Raw genomic sequence first — 18613 nt, 5'->3', positions numbered from 1 at the left:
TCACATTATATTATATAGTGGTGTCATGTCAATAGGATCATTTGAGTGATAAATTTTAGATGATCAAATATTATTATTTTTTTAAGCGTGACTGATAAATTAAGTTGTTTTACCATGTCGATATTTTTTGGGCCATTATTCTACATTATGGCATCATCCCTTGAATCTCTCTCTCTCTCTCGAATTATAAATGTAAAGAGTGGTGTTCAAGTGAGGTGATGCCGTTTGGTAAATGAAAAACAACGTAGGTATAATTATTTTACAATCCTAATTGAAATAAAATAATTTTTATAAAATAATAATACTTCTAAAACTTATAACTATTTTATAATTTTTTTTTAAATAGCCGCAACGTAAAATAGAGTTACGTTCCTATCATCACTACCGATAAATAAATAGTCTAAGATAAAAATTCAAAATCATATTATATTGAATAAAGTCTTAATCATCAATTGGGGACTTAATTATTTAATTTGTGAGGATAGATGATTAAGAATGAACATTGATCCCTTGATTTTTATTTTTATTTTTTATCAACATTGATCCCTTGATTTGATGAGAGGGTAAGTCAAGGATATATAAATAAATAGAATAACGCTCGCATTTTTCCCCGAAGAAATTATAATTCACTTTGGCTTAAAGAATTGAAATAAAAGAAAGAAAAGATAGGAATATGTTGGTGAAAACTTTTCCAATAAGAATAGGCGGAGAATCATTCCCTCTATAAGTATTAGGAGTGTAATCGGTATGGTTCAATTTAATTTTAGATATATTTTAGAATGGAATTGATATATACCGGTTTTGATATTTGAAGAACAGATAATGTACCTGTTACACTCTTAAATCGGTATTTTCAATTTTACCGATTCCGGTCCGATTCGATTTGATTTTTCGGTATATTTATAGTATATATATTATAGTATACAATAATATAGTGATAATATATAGTTATTTATATAAGATTTTTTAAAATTATAGTAATTAGTAATTTATCATATAATATAAAATTATTTTATATATAATTATATATAAAAATTAAAATATTTTATAGAATATAAAAAATTAAAATATATATATATATATATATAAATCAGTTCGATCTGGTATTAAAAAAAAAATTTAAAACCGGATCAATTTTAAACAGTTTTAAAAAAAATTAAAACCGATGTGAAACTGTACCAAATTTGATACTAGACGAAACCCGCGATTCGTTCCGATCTGATTTACCGTTGACATTTTTTTGTTTTTTTTTTTTTTCACCCCTGGCATTACGAGAGCGGGGGAGATCGGCACATCTGTTTCTTGGAAATCGAAACCTCGTCCTTCTAACGAAGAAAATATATGAAAGATGGTTTGACTAACTTAATACTTTCTCCTCGTGGAGATCATGCCTGCCTAACCCAATCGGTTTAAAGCCTATCTAATATATTCGCTGCCACACATGGGATATAAAAATTTACGTCAATCATGTTTTGACACAGTGGATATAATTTTTAGGTTATTAACTTTATAGTTTAATTTATAAAAAAGAAAATATTTAAATTAAATTTCTTACCATTTAAAATGTATCATGTAAACGATATAAATATATCCTCTATATCAACTTACAAATAACAAAAAAAAAAATGTGAAAATGATAAACATAATTCATAAGGACATACCAAATTTAGTCATAAATGTCACTTGAAAAACAGCGAATATTTGAAATGGCAAACGAAAGTATTATGAATCAGTAATGACGACGACAATAGTAAGTAATTAATAATGATGTTGATATTTTTATATCTAAATTATATACTCGAGCTTTTGGATTAAATTCAGGAAATTAATTAATTATTCAAATGAATAATTAATAGTGTCAAGATTATGTGGATTAATTGGCAATACTTTAATTTTTAACCAAGAGTAAAAAGAATCAAATCCCTCTCACACGTATAAAATAATAATAATAATAAAATAGTGTCAATAGCCATCTCCAAGGCGTGGAACCACGCAGGCAAACCAAGTTGGTGGGAAATGGAGAGATATTGGTGGCTGATGAAGGGTTTCGTTTTCATACAGGTAGGCTGTAGCCGGTGAGCAGCACGTGACATATATAACCACCATAGAAATCGTTTGTATAAGTCTTGAATAGATAAAGTTGGTGGAGTTTTTTGTAAAAAAATATCAAATTTTTAAAAAGTATAAAAAAATTATTATTTATTAGTGAAACTTATTTTTTTTTTATAAAGAATTTATAGGAGATTTGTTTATTTAAAACGTAACTAATATGACTCATTTCTTCCCAATCTCAAACTAAATATCGTAATTAAATCAACCTTAAGTTAAATAATAATATTGAGTTTATAATTTGTTGGTGGGGCTCGTGGGGACTAGGAATTAATGAAGTCTGAAGTAGTACATTCTGAATAGCACCAAATGGTGGAGTAAAGGATTATTAGTGCATTCTGAAGAGGACCTAGGTCGATAAGATAGAAAAATATCCTCGCGAGATTATAACGAATTTGCTTGGTTGGTGTCCCTTTTTTTTTTCTTTAAACGAAACTGTCATTATTCATTTATTAGATAAACTTATATATTTATGATTGAATACATTCTGAAATGTTTCATATCAAACATGACATCATAAATTAAAATAATACATTCAAAATTCTACCAGTATACTATTTTCTTTTAGAAAAAGATTACTTGCACTCGAGGTTGGAAAACTTGGCGTACACAGCCATCCACGTGTATAAAATAAAACGGAGCGTTTCGTTCAAATTTGATACCTTTCATCTTCTTCTTCTCATCTTCTCATTCGTCTTCGTGAAAACGACTGAAGCTTGTTGTGAAATAGACACAATAGTCCGTCTGTGGTCGCCATCTTGGGTAGAGCTTGTTGCGGCCGCCGTCGTCTGGCAACGTCTTCATTTGATCCCAACATTCCGTCTATGGTCGTCGTCGTGGGATTCCCGAGCACGCCTACCCCGCTCTCCTTGTAGATTACCGAATTGGACTGCCTCGAGCTCACACCGCTCGCATTCTTATCATTCACCATGGAGTACAAAATCAGTGTGGTTGAAACTGGAATATCTAGGGATTGGATTTCTTGATGATTGGTGCGAGTAAATCTCAGCATTGGTCAAATTAGATGGCTGGGGAGTAAGTGAAAGACTAGAATTAGGCCTGTGAGATCGCCGGGAGAAGATTTTGAAGTGAGAAGAATATGATTTTTTCACAAAAACATGGAGTTTCCCGTCTTCACCAACTTCAACTTGGGTTTCAAGTGATTCTTTCCCATCCAAGGAAATGATATCAGAATAAACTCTAAAGGAAATAATGGACCCGACAGTGTCTGAGAACTAGTCGACGATCAAGAGTTTGGCTCCCCTATACTCAAACAGAAAGAGCATCAAAGTGTATTAGATGATGCATTGGAGGATGACTATTTGGACCATTCATATAAGCAGAGTGATACATTTACTTATGAGACTTTACCCAAATAATACAACCTGGGATGGTGCCTCAGAGACCCATTTTGGCACTGGCTGGTATGGTGGTTTCCTTTGCTTCTGAAATCTTTTTATTTTTCTTTTATTTTTTAATAATATCAGCTGACATGGTACTAACCACGTCAGCCGATTTCCCAACAGGTACCCGGCATTCAGGTATCCAACGCCGGGTACCTGTAGCAGAATTGTTCATTTTGTGATTGGTTTAATTTCCACTATTGCTAGTTTGGTATCGATTGAAATTACTATTTATTTTTAATTTTTTAGTAACTTAGTAAGAAAAAATACATTAATAGATATGTATGCAATGCGCGCGCTGGAACCTTTCAATATTATTGCATCATGTCATACATAATTTATTTATTTGCATAATCAATATGAAAAATATTTTTAACTCTTGTTTTACTAATTAATTCATTAAACACTAGTCTGCTGATGTAAAAGCCTACCTCATCATCGATTTAGTATAATATTATTTCTGTTTTAATTTTTTTTTCTTTTATAATTATAATAGATTTCACGATAAATTATATATTTGTATATCAATAACATAACTTAAAACAATATTATCTTGTAATAATAAAAAAAAACAATATTATCTTGAATAAAATGTGTTGCTAACAAATTAGTCCCGTTTACTGCTGCCCACATCAATTATAAAAATGTTTTGAAACACGTTTTTTTATGCTAAAGTTATTGTTGGCTTTAACTACAAAGATATGTTTGATATATTAACATAGATTCAAAAATAGAGTTTGCCTTAAAACGTGAAGGTTTTACACTACAAGGAATAAGAAAAATTAGCAATAATATTACAGATGTTACAAGCTCAGTTCCGTATCAAACACATCACTTGATACACATCGCTTGATACTTGTAAACACATAATTATAAATTAAAGATCACAAAGATAAATTCACAAATTTTTTTTTATTATTTAAGTAAACTCATAAATTGATATAAAATATGTTAGATTTATTTTATAATAAAAATATTTTTATAATCTAACTTAACTCATTAATTTATAAATTTATTTTTATAAAATCCGTTTACTTGTCGTTAAGATATTTCTCTACTTTTTTTTCAAGTTGCGGTTGATTGGACCTAACGACGGAGTACAAGATAGATCGTGGTTGCCCCTACGTGCCACGCTGAACAAGCGGAAGCAGTCACCCAACAAAGCTAACCGTCCACAAACATAGTATTTTCACAAGACTGGGAAGTGGGATCTCCCGCGCCCACTATTCAAGAACCAAAGAAGAACGGTAGCTGCAGATGCCTGATCTGATATGGTTCACTTTCTTACACTCTCACACTAACATATGACTCATCTATCAATTATTTTATGGCCTGTGCGATATTCCTTTAAGTACAACAAAAAAAGTGCTCGCGATACGCATGCTCAGTTACAGCAAATCTCCAGGCAGCACGAGCTTCTGCTTTGGTATCGTGTTCTTTTTTCAGTATGAGCTTGTTCGCCTGGAACATGAACTGCTGGGGAAGCCATGAAATCAAGCGAACACTCTACTTACTGTTCTTGGGTCAGGTGGTCTCTTTTGTACTTGCACTCATGAGCTTCACTTCGTCTCTGATAGCCGATCTTGGTAACCTTCACAAATTCATCACTGTTAGCATTGGCTTTTCTCTCATTCTCTTCTCCATCATTTTCGCTTTTATTAATTCATGCTGATCATGACACCCTTTATTGGATTTTTCTCTTTTCCGTGGTGTTGTATAGGTGTAGATACACCTCTTACTCAGACTTTGTTTGCTTACTTGGGTCTGGCTTTGATTTATGGGAGTATCGTGCTGTATAGGCGTCAGAAACTACGGGTAATTTCGTCTTTTTCAGCTTTACTTAGCAGTTGTATATTGCATTTTCTCAACTATGTATTTGGTAAAACTGAAATTGTGGGTTGGAGTGCAATTGGTTGCAAAAATCTGGGTTGCTTTTGGTTTTGGGTTCTGAAATTGTGACATACTCTGTGTGGGGTTTGCAGGTTTCTTGGTATTGGTATCTCCTTTTAGGTTTTGTCGATGTTCAAGGGAATTACCTTGGTGAGTGATTGTATCTGAACTCTCTGACTTGTGTTTGGCTTATATTGTATCTGGTTACCAATGATTTCCTATCTCAAATTGATGCGGCGGTGACATTCAACTTTGTCTGCATAATGACAAATTTGAGATTTGGCAGTATTTGTTACTTGCGATTATGTAATTACTGATGGCTCAGAAATATGGTTTTGTTTTTCATTGTAAGCCAGAAAATATGAGTTGACTGTTTATAAAAACATGGGATTTATCTAAAAATGTGCCACATTGCATATCTAGAACGGGAACAAATACCTGTAAAATAAACCTCTAATGTGTAATATTACTTAACGATAATGCTTTTGAAAGTTTTCCCGCATATATAAGCTAGTCCATGTATGGATTTCTTGGAGTCATTGTTAATTTCCTGGTTCTTTTGATGCAGTCAACGAAGCATTCCAGTTCTCATCCATTACAAGTGTAACGTTATTGGACTGTTGGACAATAGCATGGGTACTGATTCTGACTTGGTTCTTCCTAGGCACTAGATACTCTCTATGGCAGTTATTTGGTGCAGCCATCTGCGTGCTTGGCCTTGGCTTGGTGCTCATTTCTGATGCAGGGGTGGGTGGTGGAGGTGACATTTCCTTTTCCACCTATCAGAACTGAACTTTTCACTTTCTAGATAATGAACTGATGGTTTGTGGGAACTGTCTGAATCATGGGTTTTTGTTTTCAGTAAGGTTAAGTGAAGTATAATCGTGGTTGGTAGACTTTATTAGTTTCTTTATATTCGTAGTTATGTATTCCTAGTTTCGGGATCAGCATTAAAAGGGAACTCCTATCACCTCGAGCAGTTCTACATTTAATACCTGTTTGTATCTATTATTAATGTCAACCATATGTTGATCTTTCAGGTGGTTCAAAACCTCTGCTAGGAGATATACTTGTCATTGCAGGGACAATATTCTATGCAATGAGCAACGTTGGTGAGGTTGGTGAACCAGATTGTTGTTATACAATCCGCCTTCATCTTTTTGAATCACAAACTTTAACCTCATAAGTTTCTCCTTTATAACATTTTCCTACATTGCAGGAATTCTGTGTTAAGCAAAAAGATCGCGTTGAAGTTATTGCTATGCTCGGTATTTATGGATTCCTAGTGAGTGTGGTTCAGGCGTATCCTTCATAGTGCCATTCACACTAGAGATATGGATTGCATGTTCTTTTTCAAATTGGTTTTCATAACATCTTTTTGTTATGAGCCCTGAGGAACATAGCTTGGAAATGTAATTTATGTTGCTGTTCCATGAAGAGGAGAACTGTGTTTCCTTCATTCGATAACCTTTTTCTCAGATCTATAATCGAGCTAAAGTCTCTGGAATCGGTTGAGTGGTCTACAGATATTGTAAGTTGTTAATTCTGTTTGCCTCTTGGACATTGCTAGTACCATGACAGAAGATTATGCTGTATCACGTTTGATCATTGAAGCACACTTACTTTTGTAGTTTCACTTTGGCTCGAAGTTTAAGGCCAAAAGACAGTGTTGACAAAAAATGTAGGAATTTAGCTTTAGCATTAAGGCATGCTTTTCCTGTCAAATTCCCAAATATTTGATTTGGTTACAGTTCAAAACAGAGTTTGTTTTCATGTTTTCAGATATTAGCCTTTGCTGGCTATGCTTTATCAACCTTTATGCTCTATACCCTTGTTCCTTTCGTTCTTAAGGTGAGTTTTGTTCTCATAAACAATTTTGGCATTATTATTTTTGTAGGAAGTTAATCAGTCTTTACACAATGAAAAACTAATTATTAATACATATTTCTCACTCAAATTAAGAGATGAGAATAAAAAATATATAGCTCATCTAGCAAGGTGAGCATCATATTTCATCCAATCTGTGATTATACAAAATTTATTAGTGTTTCTCTAGATCTTCTCTCTTTGATCTCATGAAGCTAAAAAAATCCTTTCTTATACTCATGAAGCTGATCTATGAGAAATATCAATTGTCAGTCTTTAATAGCAGTAATTTTGCATACAGTTAAGTGGAGCCACAATGTTCAATCTCTCCATCCTAACATCTGATATGTGGGCGGTTGTCGTCCGCATTTTTTTCTACCACCAGCAGGTATGTTTTTCATATTCAAGAGCTGTCGTCATATAATATATTTATGGCCTGAACTCGAGCATTTTGAGTCCTGATGCTACTGTATACGGTTCTGGCTATTTCGAGCGTACACATATTGTTTCTTTATGATGGTGTGTCAATCATATCAAAAGCTGACCTAATGTTAATGTTTGATTTCAGGTGGATTGGTTATACTATTTTGCTTTTGCAGTTGTAGTTATTGGACTCATCATTTATTCAATAACGTAAGTTCTAAACATTGCCCCCAAAATTTTTTTCATCTGTTGAACACTGGTTGTTGAACAATAGAACATACGTATGTTCTAAATATTGCCACCAAAACAGTTGAGCAATAGCTCATCTCACTCTTGTTATAATTGTTTGAATCAACATGGAAACACAGACTTTCTATTTTTTAAGTTAAATTCAACCGAGTTTACTCCAAAACGTGCTTAAGGTGTATGTTATGGCCAAGCAGATTAAAATTTTTTTTTCAAAGATGAGATGAGTTGGGATTAAAAAATTGAATAAAATATTATTAAAATATATTTTTTAATATTATTTTTATTTTAAAATTTAAAAAAATTAAATTATTTATTTTATTTTATATATAAATTTAAGAAATTTTTAATAATGAAACGAGAGATTTTAAAAATTTTTAAAATTTTGAGTCCTGAAAATAAACCAGACCCTCGTATTCACAGATGCCATATCCTTCCACTGAACTTCTGTTGTCTATCTTTTTTGGTAACAGTGAAAAGGATTCAGCTCCTGTACCGGATCTCGAGGGTGGAAACTCCAGTGCACAATACGAAGCACTTACCAATGAAAGTGAAGCATCTAGAAATGAATCTCTGGCTTCTTGAGTTGAGTTGAGGGGGCAGGGCAGCTTGCAGTATAATTTGAGTGTTGCATTTTGAAGTGCCATCTTAACTTTGGAGCGATGACATTATCACTCGGGTATTAAAAGAGTTAAGGCAGACTGATATTGTTTATGTAGACTCTAGAGAAGTTTAAATTTTGTGGATGGACTCGTTTTAAGGATGCAGTAACTTTCTATCTGCAATAAGTAGAGCAATCTTGTTACCCAAAACGTTTTCATTCTTTTTCTTAAGATCTTGTACTCAAAACGTCTTCTCCCGCATCTTCTTCTGGGTCTCCCTCTATCTCCCCCGCCGCCGCGGGGCGGCATTGCCATTGGTGTTCCGGCGCACCAGGCCAGCCCTTTTCCGCAACTTACGCCCTTCTCTAATGCCAATACTTCACAGGTGTGCCTAATTTTGCACTAGTTTGCAAGCTAAATCTATATTTTTTTTCATAGTTCTTCTTAATTCGATTGATGGGTATTTCACATGTTTGACATAGGTATCTGACATATAAACTATGGCGGAATTGCTGTTCTTTCTTATACTTCCTGTGGACAACGCCTATTTACTGGACTAAATAAAATTTGATCTTACCTCTTAGAAAAAAATTGCTACTTTTCTAGGGATCGTTATTTTTGTTTGGTATAATGCTTTGCCGAGACCGACGATGCAAGGAGTACAAGGAATGAGGATGTTAGGAACGCTCGGTTCGAGCTCGCCACAATTCGGCCCAGTAGGGTTGCAGCGCACCACCAACAGAGACCTGTCCTTAGAACGCCACTTACCCCAGCTACCTTTTTCCTTTGACGTAAAAAGGGTAGAACTCACTTTTGCGAATGCTATCCTATATACAATCGTTGATTTTGTAATGTTGTGGTTTGAGGATGTTGATGTTTTAGGTTTTCTACCTGGATGGAAATGCTAATGAGTTTTCTTTTTACATGGTTGAACTGGATTTGTCTGGTATTGGCCGAAGTCGAAAGCATGCTTAAAACTGGATTCTTGAGTTTTTAAAAGTTTTTCTGAATGTTTTCTCCTGTGTACAGTGCATCCACTGTTTCCTTCTAGCTAGTCCAGGCATTACTGTTGGAAAAGTTGGATTTTTGAATTTATCATTACTATATCGAGAATATAAGAAGATCCAATTCATGAATAAGAAAGACAATGCCAGCTCAAAAATGTAGAAAGCCGAGCGTTCAGACTGGAAAGGAATAGCTGCAGAATTACTGATAACCATGGATACAAAGGCACTTCCCACAAGTTTTGGCTTGTGCTTCCAGAATATGGGAACAATCCCCTTCCTTCAATCAAGATTCTGTTTTCCTATCTTATGGTCGGTGCTCTTTTGGTTTCTAAACTGATATGTTGTAGAATAATACGTGATGGTTTTATTATTGATGACACTTGGGTATTTACTGAGATAATGGTGGTAGATCTTGTCCATGGGTTGCTTGTCTTTGCTTTTTATAACTTGCTCTTATTGTTTCTTGTGAAAAATTTGAGGTGAAAAGTGTTTTCAAGACTGTTATAGGCTTTTGAATTTCTATTTCTTTCTGAAGAATCTGCAAGGGCATGGCCTTTTGAGACTCTCATGATCTTATCAATGGGATCATGACATGGTTGATGTCTGGATCACCAAATACATCGCAAAGTATGCAATCTGTTAATCAGCCATGGTTGATGTCTGGATCACAAGGAAAGCCTCCTTTATCATCCCCTTCAAATAGGCATCCAGTAAATTCACAGATGCAACGACGTGCACATGTTCCTTAACAACAGCATCATGTGCTGCCAACAGCTGCACAGTAACAACATCTGTAGTCTTTGCAGCAGCAACAATCTTCACCATCAAATCAGTCACAGGAGCTGTACGGTCAGCAATTTGTACCTCCAATAGTCCTGCAAAATGTGACCCATCAGCAGCAGCTTACAAGGGTTCATGGCTCTGTAAATCAGAAGCTTTCCTCTCATGCAATGGTACGACATAACACAGAGAATAGAGCAGCTATTGTGGAAACTGATGAATCCTATAATAGGATTCTTAGCAAAAGAAACATCCACGACCTAGTTAGCCAGGTGAATCATTATTAGATTTCTATGTAGTCACTTAGCCGAAGAATCCAGATTATCAAAACCTTCGATCATTAATCATGACTTTTACTCCTCTAGAGTCTAGTCAGTTGATTGGTATGAGTAAACCCGTCTAACTTTGATTTTGTGAAATAGAACCATATGGACAACATTGTTTTTTCATGTTTTTGGTGAGATAAAAACAATAAATCATCTAGTTTAACTTGTCGATAAAAAAAAAAAAAAAAAAAATTATCTAGTTTAACTCAAAATATCGAGGATGAGTGCCAAAAACTAACTTATCTCTCTGTTTTTTTTTCCTAGACCTTTCTTCATTGACTTTTCTTGTAATGTTGACTCTTGAGAATAGATTGGGGGGTGGGGGGTGGGGGCGGATTGGATATATTAACACAGCCGTACACAAGTCCTTCTCACCCAAATCACTTACGTTCTCATGACCCAATTCTGTTGGGCCACCGTCTTGTTGAAGCAGCTGCAAAGTTTGATTTGGCCATTGAACTTTACAAGAGACCCATCTCTTGAGCTGTTATACTATGTTGTTAGATGAGGGTCTTTACGAACAATCATAGGAAAGCCACAAATTCATACGAGTCTACTGTTTTTGCATAGGAGTAAATCATAATTTTGGGTTAACATAGAAAAACATGGGGACAAATTAAAAAGTTAAAAAATTATCTTTTAATGGTGCCATGTTAAAGTATGAAGTTTCTAACATGTTATGCTCCATAATACAATGGACCAATTGAGTAGCTACCTGAGTCAGAAGTTCGGTTCAAGAAATCTCATTGTTAACTGCAAAAGATGGAAGAAACATGATGCATTAAGTTGTATGAATGGTATCGGCGACTCTTCCCTGTTTTATGTCTCCATAATATCAGAAATCAAGTTAACTGATTGTTGAATTTGATAAGAGCATGTGACTTGGTTGTTGAAATGACGTGTACGATTCTGTCTGTCTACCGGGTTGTGTAAAAACACACAAGAACCCAAATAGATTTATGAATATATCCATACCTATACATTATTATTGTATTCTTCTGTGTTCTCAGAATGGATTACTCACTTACATTATTGCCATTATGATTGTCTGGGTGGATGGGCGTTTTTCTTTTAAAAAGTGAACAGCAATCATAGCAAAGTGTTTTAGGCGCAAGCTCCATTTGACGTGTTGTGCTTTGCGTCTAACATTGACAATAGCTGAGCCATAAATAACTGTTCTCTTGAACTTGATTTATGTAGGTTCACCTTGATATTGTCATTTGTGCTGAGCATTGCGTATCATCAACCCATATCTTCTCTTCTCCACCATATGAAGCTGCTCAATGATGGAAAAGCGGGAAAAGTTTAAGATTTTCGCAAGAATTCATGTGTTTGCACATGTATGTGATCAATGAATTGAAATGGTGTTGGGTCATGTGGTTTGGACAAGTAACATGTGCACTCGATGAGAGATTTCATGCCTTTTTTAATGTGCTCCCCAACTTTTAAAATGCAGATTAGTTTATTAAATAAAGCCCAGTGCGTACTGGTGAAGAGCATTATCTTCCTCATTTTTGGCTAAAGAATGCCTGTAAAAGGGAAACCAGGTTTATCACCAAGGTGCGCTGCCCAGCCTTCACTTTTCTGGGTTTTCCGTTTAGTTACTATTGGGGTCTGCGATTCTGGATGCACCATTTTTACAGTCTGAAAGATTGTTTATCTTGTACCTTTTTTAACAGATTCTAACTCCACCGAACACGTTTGTTAAAATCAATTTCGTCTGCCGCATAAATTTTGGAATCTAATCCAACCGAGTTATTATTATTATGGTACAAGTAAGAACGTTGAAAATGTGCTTAGAAAAGATAAAAATAATAATTTTGTGAGCACGTGGCTTTTCAAGACGTAATAGTGAGTTGAGATTTAAATTAAAAATTGAATAATATATTATTAAAATATTATATTTTAATATTATTATTGTTCTAGAGTTTAAAAAAATTTAATTGTTTATTATATTTTGTGTGAAAATTTAGAAAAGTTGTAATGATAAGATGAGTTGAGATTGTTTCTCAATCCAAACATGATCTTATTTTTGGATTTTTTCAAATAAATTTAATAATAATTATTTATTTTTTTGGCAGAAAAGTTTAATAATATTTCAATCATTGGTCTTTGTGCAGCTAAATGCACCCATTTTTGTTTTTCTATGTTGATATCTCATGTGAAAATATGCTAATAAATGAAAAGGAAAGTCCGGAAATTAAATTAAATCGAGTAAAGCGAGAATGCTTAGAGGGAGTTCCTTCCTTGCATGAATTATTATTATTATTATTTTATTTGGTCAGAAATTGATTACTCGTAACTTTCACCCATATTAACTAGAAATTAATATAATGCTATATATATATATATATATATATATATATTTAAGAATTTGCCTTGCTGGGAAGCTTTGCTGTTAATATTGAAGATATCTCCCATTTTATTGCGATCCACAGGTGATCCCAAAGACGAGACTCGTGATTCTTTCTTTTATTTATATTCTTTGGTTTTAAAAAGTATGACTCGAGTGTCACGAGGGCGTAAATAAACAAGATACATAGATCTACTTGGAATATGTCACACGTCGATCTCTCATTGGTCGAAGAACCACAAAGAATAATCACCTAAACCTAGGCCAACCAGCATAAATTTCAGAATTAATTAACAAAAAAAAAAAAAAAAAAACAACAACAACAACAAAAAAAAAGAATAAAATTCAGAGGAAAAGATAGACTTCTTGCTTGGCAGCCCAGCCCCAACGTCAGCCGCTTCCACGTCCTTTTCAACGAGACTAACCAGACCGGACCAACCCTCCCCCATCCCAGATTTCTTTTATTTATACCTCTGTATGTATTGCGTTTGCGTAAATAAGCACGCACATTCGTTCGTTCGTTCGTATCATTTTCTTATCCGACTGCGATTTTGCTTTCATTGTCCACAAAATCCCATCTTTTCTCCAATTGAAAAAACTAAAAAGGCCATTACTATGGCGTGCGCGATCGGGAACTCTAACGGCGAGGTCGTCGACCGTGAAACCGATGCCGTTTTGGGATCCTACGCCAAGCGCGAGAAGCTCATTATCGACACTGATCCTGGCATCGGTGAGTTTCTCTGTTCCTTTGTTTGGTTGATTACCCAAAAAAAAAAAAAACGTAGGAGAAATTTTAAAAAAATAAAAAATCTTCACCTAATTAACGACAGCATAGAGTCATAGGGTCAAACATCCGGTGTTCTATGTTTTAACAACTCTTTCTCGGCATCCAAACGGAGACTTAACGTCTCCTTAATCTATGCTTTTGGGTTGTTCTGGCTGAGTGTTCGCTTTCTTTTCTTTTATTTTTTTAATCTGTATATTAGCTACTATTGAATTCCTATATCTCGCTGAGAAGGCATTGCATAATTTGCATGGAAAAAATAAAGCATTTGAGGGGGAAAAGGAACAGATTTTTTTCACTTAGGAAGAAAAAGGAAATCGAGATTGTGATTAATGCTATATGTTGATTTAGTTACTAGGAATTGACATACTTATCTCATTGAAGCCAAACAGCTTGTCAGTTGGTTGAGTGTGGACAATTTAATGTTGTTTCGAGAATCTCAATAGTTTTATATAAGTAAAGAATCTCAATAGTTTTTATCTATAAATGATAGATTTTCTAAATTTTAGCATACCTGAACTCTATTTCTTTTTCTTTTTCTTTCTTGTTTGGAGGAAACGGAGAGGGAGGATGAGCAATCTGTGAAATGGAAATGAAATGAACATAAAGTTTTGTGTTTTGCTTTAGTATGTGCTACATATTGAGCTATAGATATGCATAATCGGAAGATTGATAAGTACTCAGATGTTTTTTTCTATAAGTAAACTATTAATAAAAATAGGCATAGCCCAAGTACTTAGATGTTATACTGAACCCTTTTTGCATCCTCGAAATTTTCCTTTCGGTAGACCAACAAGAGCTAATATCTCTCATTTATTCATCGTGGACTTTTAATTTCTTCCTCTGCCAATCAACTGTTCCTAGTAGATTTTTGGCTCTCTTTGATTTTGCAAAAAATTGTTCCCTGTGATATACGGTAAAATGTAGACGTAGAGCTCTACCAACAATGTGAATGGGTTTTCATAAATCAATAGATGATAGTATGGCGATCTTCATGGCATTTCAATCTCCGGAGTTGGAGATCTTGGGCTTGACAACAATATTCGGCAATGTCCAAACAGAAGATGCCACCCGTAATGCTTTGCTTCTGGTAGGTATTTGTTTTAGTTGATTCTTATCTTCCCAGGTATGATTATTTATTTGTATACAGTTTCAAGGGTGTAGTGTTTTCGGTTTATGTCTTTGATCAATTACTGTTTTTAATGTGCAAAAGGATAGTGTGAGATAGCAGGGTGTCCAGGTGTTCCAGTGGCAGAGGGCAGCCCTGAGCCTCTGAAGGTATCTGTTTTCTTATGTATCTTAATTTGCATTTTGTCTTCACCAATGCTAAATTGTAACTAAGATTTACTTTGGCCATTTGGCTTGCTTAATCTCTTTCGAAATAGCCTTTATCTATTTCATGCGAATGGTTGTTACCTTTGCTGCTGTTATCTACTTATAGTAACCCCCCTTCTTTCTGTAACTGGGTGGGGTGTGTGGAGTATTTTTATTGTATGTTAATCATGCTTTATTCTGGAAAAAAGGGGGGAAGACCACGTATTGCTGATTTTGCGCACGGTTCTGATGGGTTGGGGAACACATTTCTACCTCCTCCAAAAGCAAAGAAAATTGAGCAGAGTGCTTCTGAGTTTTTGGTTCACAAGGTCTCTGAATATCCTGGTGAGGTATCTATACTTGCACTTGGACCTCTCACAAACTTAGCTTTGGTAAGTTGCAGTATCCTTGCTCCCTATCTATCTGCCTTGGAACTTCATAATTGAGAACTTTTTTTAATGACCTAGCTATTATGGTTATATAACCATCTTGATCAGGCAATCAAGAGGGACTCTTCCTTTGCGAGCAAGGTAAAGAGAGTGGTTATACTTGGTGGAGCTTTCTTTGCATTGGGCAACGTAAATCCTGCCGCTGAAGCAAATGTAAGTGCTAGCTTTCTTGTATTTCCTCTTTCAAATAGGAATCATGCCAAGCCCAGTGGGGATAATTAGTTGTCACGGGTTCAAAGTTTTATGAGCTTATTGCGTTGAAATTATTATCTTAAGCTTTTGTTTCAATTGGATATCTTCCAAAACCTTTAAATCATGTAGGAGTTATTTTCACTAATTGTTGGCAGAAGAAATTGACCATATAAAGAAACAGTAGAAGCAATTGACTAGGGCCAAAAGGGAGAGGAGTGGTAAATGTATCCAAGTTTCCCATTACTTCCAAATCCATATCCTTGGATCAGTAATCAACTGAAGCAATTCTAAAATGACGAGCGTTTGATTCAATTTAGTGCCGTATAATTTCTTTCAATTAGAAAGATCTGCCATAGAATTTTTATCATCAGTTTAATGTTGAATCCTAGTTGTTCATGCAAAGAAAATTAGTTTAGCCTGCCACTTATATATTAAAAGAAAATAGTTTAGTCAGCCTTTACAGGTTTATCTCCTTGATCAGCTGTACATAAAAACATTATTTCCTGACTTGCAGATCTATGGGGACCCAGAAGCAGCAGATGTTGTGTTCACCTCTGGGGCAAATATTGTTGTTGTTGGAATAAACATTACAACCCAAGTCAAATTTACAGGTATCTTCAACTGCTAGTTTGCCTCAGTTTCTAAACCAGCTGCTCTTGTGCTACTTTTGTGTGCTTGGTGAAGTAATATCCTTCTAACAGTTGCCACTGCCTTATGTTTTCAGATGCTGACCTGCTTGAATTGAGGCAATCAAAGGGAAAGCATGCTCAATTCGTAAGTGATATGTGCAAGTTTTACCGAGATTGGCATGTGAGGTCTGATGGTGTCTATGGTAATCATTCTTGATTCATCGTATGCTGATGCTACGTAATTCTTCTATTAGCTCTAGTTAAATGGCTGATTTATTCTACACGTTTTCTTTCAGGAATTTTCCTTCATGATCCCGTCAGTTTTGTGGCACTTGTCCGTCCTGATCTCTTTACATACAAGAAGGGGGTTGTAAGAGTCGAGACACAGGGCATCTGTGTAGGGCATACGCTAATGGATCAAGGACTAAAAGTGTATGTTCATACTTCAAACAAAGTAGAATTGGTCCTTCATGAAAAATTTAATTTTTTGGATTTTTTTAGACTGAGTTGTTTAATTTGATATAGATGGAACGCAAGCAACCCATGGTCAGGCTATTCCCCTGCTTCAGTTGCTTGGACTGTCAATGTGGAGGAAGTTGTTGATTATGTCAGAAAATTGTTGATGAAACCATGATGCCACGAGAATATGTGCTTCTATTCCAGGAAGATGTTAAAATACAGAAAATGAAGGTTGGGGTGCCGCTTGTTTCAACTGAAAATTCATTGGTGGCTTCTTTCATTATTTTAAATGAAAGCCCAAGTCTTGGGTGTTCAACTCGTAAAAGTTGGTGAAATTCAGAACCGATGGATAGTGAATTCCTTTATGCATAAGGCTGCATCTCTCTTCATATTTCAATTCTTAGTTCTCTCAGCAACTTTCTGTTCTTGATGAAGTTTATCACAGCCCCAAAACTTGTAACGATGCCTTTCTCTTGATGCAAGTAAATTGTTATTGTCACCGTACTGGTGACTGTATGCACACGCTCTTTTGTTGGATTCTTAAAAGTTAAGCTACCATTTCTTTTTACAAATAAATAAATAAATAAAAGTGCCTAATAAAACTGTTTCAATGTCTATAGATAACATTGCTAATTAACTTAATTTTATTTCCCAGTCAAGCAGCATTAAAAAATATCATTTTGGACTTAGCTTAATTAACGAAGATGTCATTTTGGAATGCTTGCGAATGAGTAATGATATTCATCATTTTAATTTTTATCATCTTTTTATCATTCAATGAAGTCATTAGACGATTGAAAATTATTTATTATGTTTTACTTGTGAACATATTATCTAATACCATCATGAGATGATGAGAAAAAAAATGATAAATAGATTTTTTCTATATATCATTTACCAATGAATTGTATTTACTATATATAGCTTGTCCTTGATGGCAAAGCGCGTTTAAAAAAAAAAATGCAAAAATTGACCCCAACTATGTGAAATTGATCTGCTGTTCACACCGTTACACGTGCACATATAGCATTTTACAGTATATTGAATTCTAAAAGTAGCACGCTTCGTTTATGAATCAATAAATTAATATTCTCCAACAACTACCAACAACAATAAAAACAATGTTTAACCTCAAAAGTTGGTAATTACTAAATCGCACTGTCTATAGTAATGATATAGTTATAAAGTTAGCAAATTTCGCGCACTAATTTAAAATAAAATAAAATTCATTGTTTAAAGATAAAATTTCAATGCATGTCTTAAATTTATCTTTTTTTTTGAAAAAAAAAAAGAAAAAGTAGACAAACTTGCACATTTTAACTGCATGCACGATATCAGTTAATTTCTCAAAATGATTGGTATGATTTTTTTTTAACATTAATGATCTTTATTCAACTGGAATGAAACTAATAAATCTAGTTTGCTGAATTAACAAGTACTGCTTAATTATGTATCAGTATTCTACTATAAATAGTTTCCATTAAACTGGCCGTAGATCCTTAAAAGCACTCGATCGAGAACAAGCAAGAAGTAGTTGCGCATGGACGGGCTCGTGATTACCAAATTAACAAGATTTATTAATTGTGCCTAGCTAAGCTGGTCTTTCCTTAATAAAACATCAGACTCGCTTAATTACAAGGAAGCATTTCCACGTATTTGATCTTTATCATTCTCCGCATGCATGGATCCTACGATGGTTGTGCTTTGACCCCCGGGCCCCACAAGCTCTTTAGAGGGACACGAGGTAACGCTGGGCCATGGGGAATACCGGCGTGGCCGGG

At 34.6% G+C, this 18613-nt stretch overlaps 2 protein-coding genes and 1 long non-coding RNA gene across 3 annotated transcripts; all 3 read left to right on the top strand.

Moving 5' to 3' along the window:
- The first annotated feature begins 4768 nt into the window (after positions 1-4768).
- LOC121265435 (solute carrier family 35 member F1-like) lies at positions 4769-8749 on the top strand. The gene is made up of 11 exons (XM_041169068.1): positions 4769-5098; positions 5233-5327; positions 5495-5552; positions 5971-6162; positions 6443-6519; positions 6622-6704; positions 6882-6933; positions 7185-7253; positions 7570-7656; positions 7837-7901; positions 8411-8749. The coding sequence occupies exons 1-11, from the start codon at positions 4960-4962 to the stop codon at positions 8520-8522; spliced, it is 1029 nt and encodes a 342-aa protein (XP_041025002.1). The 5' UTR covers positions 4769-4959; the 3' UTR covers positions 8523-8749.
- Positions 8750-8931: 182 nt separating this feature from the next.
- Positions 8932-12339, top strand: LOC121265497. Its single transcript, XR_005940672.1, has 3 exons — positions 8932-9339; positions 10082-10598; positions 11853-12339. It is a non-coding gene; the product is annotated as an uncharacterized LOC121265497 (long non-coding RNA).
- A 1012-nt stretch (positions 12340-13351) lies between these two features.
- Positions 13352-17331, top strand: LOC121265420 (uridine nucleosidase 1). Its single transcript, XM_041169048.1, has 9 exons — positions 13352-13735; positions 14764-14879; positions 15008-15067; positions 15313-15495; positions 15601-15705; positions 16259-16355; positions 16469-16576; positions 16670-16805; positions 16899-17331. Exons 1-9 carry the CDS (start codon positions 13483-13485, stop codon positions 17005-17007), a joined length of 1167 nt encoding a protein of 388 aa, XP_041024982.1. The 5' UTR covers positions 13352-13482; the 3' UTR covers positions 17008-17331.
- The last annotated feature ends 1282 nt before the right edge of the window (positions 17332-18613 follow it).

The sequence above is a fragment of the Juglans microcarpa x Juglans regia genome, chromosome 5D (assembly GCF_004785595.1).
Source record: "Juglans microcarpa x Juglans regia isolate MS1-56 chromosome 5D, Jm3101_v1.0, whole genome shotgun sequence".
In the NCBI taxonomy this organism is placed as follows: domain Eukaryota; kingdom Viridiplantae; phylum Streptophyta; class Magnoliopsida; order Fagales; family Juglandaceae; genus Juglans; species Juglans microcarpa x Juglans regia.
This window is presented reverse-complemented; position numbering and strand designations above follow the sequence as displayed.